The 2,500-nt window shown below is 42.8% G+C and overlaps 1 protein-coding gene across 1 annotated transcript in view; it reads right to left on the bottom strand.

The window, feature by feature from the left end:
• Positions 1 to 2,500, bottom strand: part of LOC125030825 (putative neural-cadherin 2) — a 48,977-nt gene that overhangs the window by 5,389 nt on the left and 41,088 nt on the right. Inside the window, exons 6-7 of the mRNA XM_047621135.1 lie at positions 1,065 to 1,240; positions 216 to 362 (exon numbers count right to left, since the gene is read on the bottom strand). Of these exons, the coding sequence (XP_047477091.1) occupies positions 216 to 362; positions 1,065 to 1,240 (323 nt within the window). The remainder of the gene's footprint in view (positions 1 to 215; positions 363 to 1,064; positions 1,241 to 2,500) is intronic.

The raw sequence follows: 2,500 nt of genomic DNA, 5'->3' as shown, positions 1-2,500 counted from the left end.
CTACACTTACCCATCCCCCAACTCTCTCACTCTTTCCCTGTCTCTACAAACCCACAACTCACCCTTCAAACTCGCTCACCCTCTCCGTCACCCTTCTGTATTCACCCTTATAGCACTTCATTCACTACTAAGGTTACTCACCCTACCACTCACCCTCTCCGTCGCCCTTCTGTATTCACCCTAATAACACTTACTTCTCTTCTCCAGCTACTCACCCTATCAGTGACCTGTACCATGAACTTGAAGCCCCTTCTGTGTGACGCGTCTTCATAGTCCAGTGTCTTGACGGCGTAGAGTTCCCCGCAGGTGGCGACTGTCCTGATGGCGAAGTGGTCCCAGCCCCACCCGCTGGCCTCCACTACCTGTTGGGAGAGAGGGCATGGAGGATATAGATTTGTGGGTGTGGGGGGGGGGGCGGTTTGTTTGTGGGGGGGTGGGTGTGGCTGTTTGTTTGTGGCTGTTTGTTTGATGTGGGTGTGTGTCGCTGTTTGTTTGTTGTTTGTGGGTGGGTGTGGCTGTTTGTTTGTTGTTTGTGGGTGGGTGTGGCTGTTTGTTTGTTGTGGGTGTGTGTGGCTGTTTGTTTGTGGGTGTGTGGGTGTGGCTGTTTGTTTGCTGTTTGTGGTTGTTTGTTTGTTGTTTGTGGGTTGGTGTTGTTGTTTATTTGTTGTTTGTGGGTGGGTGTTGCTGTTTGTTTGTTGTTTGTGGGTGGGTGTGGCTGTGTTAGTGTTTGTGGATGTTTTTAGATATTTGTTTGTTGTTTGTGGCTGATTGTTTGTTGTTTGTTAGTGTTTGTGATTGCTTGTTGGTGTTGTTATTTGATGTTGTTGTTACCATTGTTAATGTTTTAACAGTTTTTATTATAATTGTTAGTGGTATTTTTATCATTGTTGTCGGTGGAGACTACTGTTATGTTGTTGTTTCTGTTGTTTTTGTTGTTATTGTTCTGGTTATATATATGTGTGTGTGAGTATCATTACATTTCATTGCTTACATTTCTGCACCAAAATAGACCTCCGAAACCACCCCAATCTCACTCTAAACCAGCGCCCTCACTCTCGACCCACCCGATAGAAGAAGTAGTTCGACGTGTCCCTGTCATCGGTCGTGATCTCCAGCAGCGTGTCGTCCCTCGGAGGCCCAGCGCCCCACGTCTCCTCCACCTCCGCCTCCCACAGCTCTCGCGTCAGTCGTGGGGCGTTGTCGTTCACGTCGTCGAGGCGGACGACCACCGTGCCCGAGCCTGGGAGGGAAGGGACATGAGTTGGGAAGACGGGGAGGAAGGGGTGGGGGAGGTGAGTTATGATGTGGCATTTCCTTTGTGATTTTTTTTTTTTTTTTTGTATTGTTCTCACTCTTTCTCTCTCTCTCTCTCTCTCTCTCTCTCTCTCTCTCTCTCTCTCTCTCTCTCTCTCTCTCTCTCTCTCTCTCTCTCTTGGTCTTCATTATATGTGGGATCTATTAGTCATTATTTGTTCATTTATTAATCTATTCATTTATATAATTTATATAAATTTGTTTCATAACACTGATTGTTTTTAACGTAACATTATCTCGCTCGTGTAGTATAGTGTATGATCCTAAGAGTAAGACGCTCTTTGTAAGCTATTCCTAGACTTATGTTTTTTTGAAGACACTAACTTATGTTTTACGATGCATATTTCAGCTCACACGGGGCGTACTATTGCCGTCCCTGAACCCAAAAGTGGAATTACAGGAGTGGAGAGCGAGACTAAAAAGCAGATATACCTTTTACTTACTCTTGGCGGTGTGTCCTTGTTGTTACATCTCCCGTTTTCTTTGGATCAATTTGATATCACCTGTATCACTTGAATCTACTTTACCTGTCCTTTTTATCCATCGTATATCCTTTTATCTACCTATTTTCAAAAGTAACATTATCTTAAGTTATTCACTTTTGTAAACAACCCTGCTTCCATTAGGTTTATATTTGTCCAAGGATCACGAGAGGCTTGTTGACGAGGAAATGAAAAGTGAAAATGAGATTTAAAAGAAACTCTATTCCTTTTCTTTTCTTTTTGTAGTTATGTGATACTCTCCTGGAATTAACGTTTTCTGTTGAGGGTTTTTTAAATTGCCGTTCTTTAAAAGCTATTCACCTTCCAAATTAATCACAGTAAGGTGATGCCTCTGCCTTCGAATGCCATTGGAAAGGCATTGACATTCTTGAACAAATACATACATTCATAAATGCGTGTATATGTGTGTGTGTGTGTGTGTGTGTGTGTGTGTGTGTGTGTGTGTGTGTGTGTGTGTGTGTGTAAAATGGAAAACAACCTCAGTAAGAAATGAAAATAAATCGTGGCGTTTCGAAATCTTCACGAGTTCCTCTTCAGGAGAATAATAAACCGAAATGGTTTACTATTCTTCTGAAGAGGACCTCGAGGAGTTCGAAACGTCACGATTTATCTTCATTTCTTACTGAGGTTGTTTTCCTTTTCATCTTTGTGTACACGTTACTGTGTGTGTTATTGTTCATATA

The sequence above is a fragment of the Penaeus chinensis genome, chromosome 11, assembly GCF_019202785.1.
Source record: "Penaeus chinensis breed Huanghai No. 1 chromosome 11, ASM1920278v2, whole genome shotgun sequence".
Taxonomy (NCBI): Eukaryota; Metazoa; Arthropoda; class Malacostraca; order Decapoda; family Penaeidae; genus Penaeus; species Penaeus chinensis.
The sequence above is the reverse complement of the archived record's forward strand: the minus strand, read 5'-3'. Positions and strand labels throughout refer to the sequence as shown.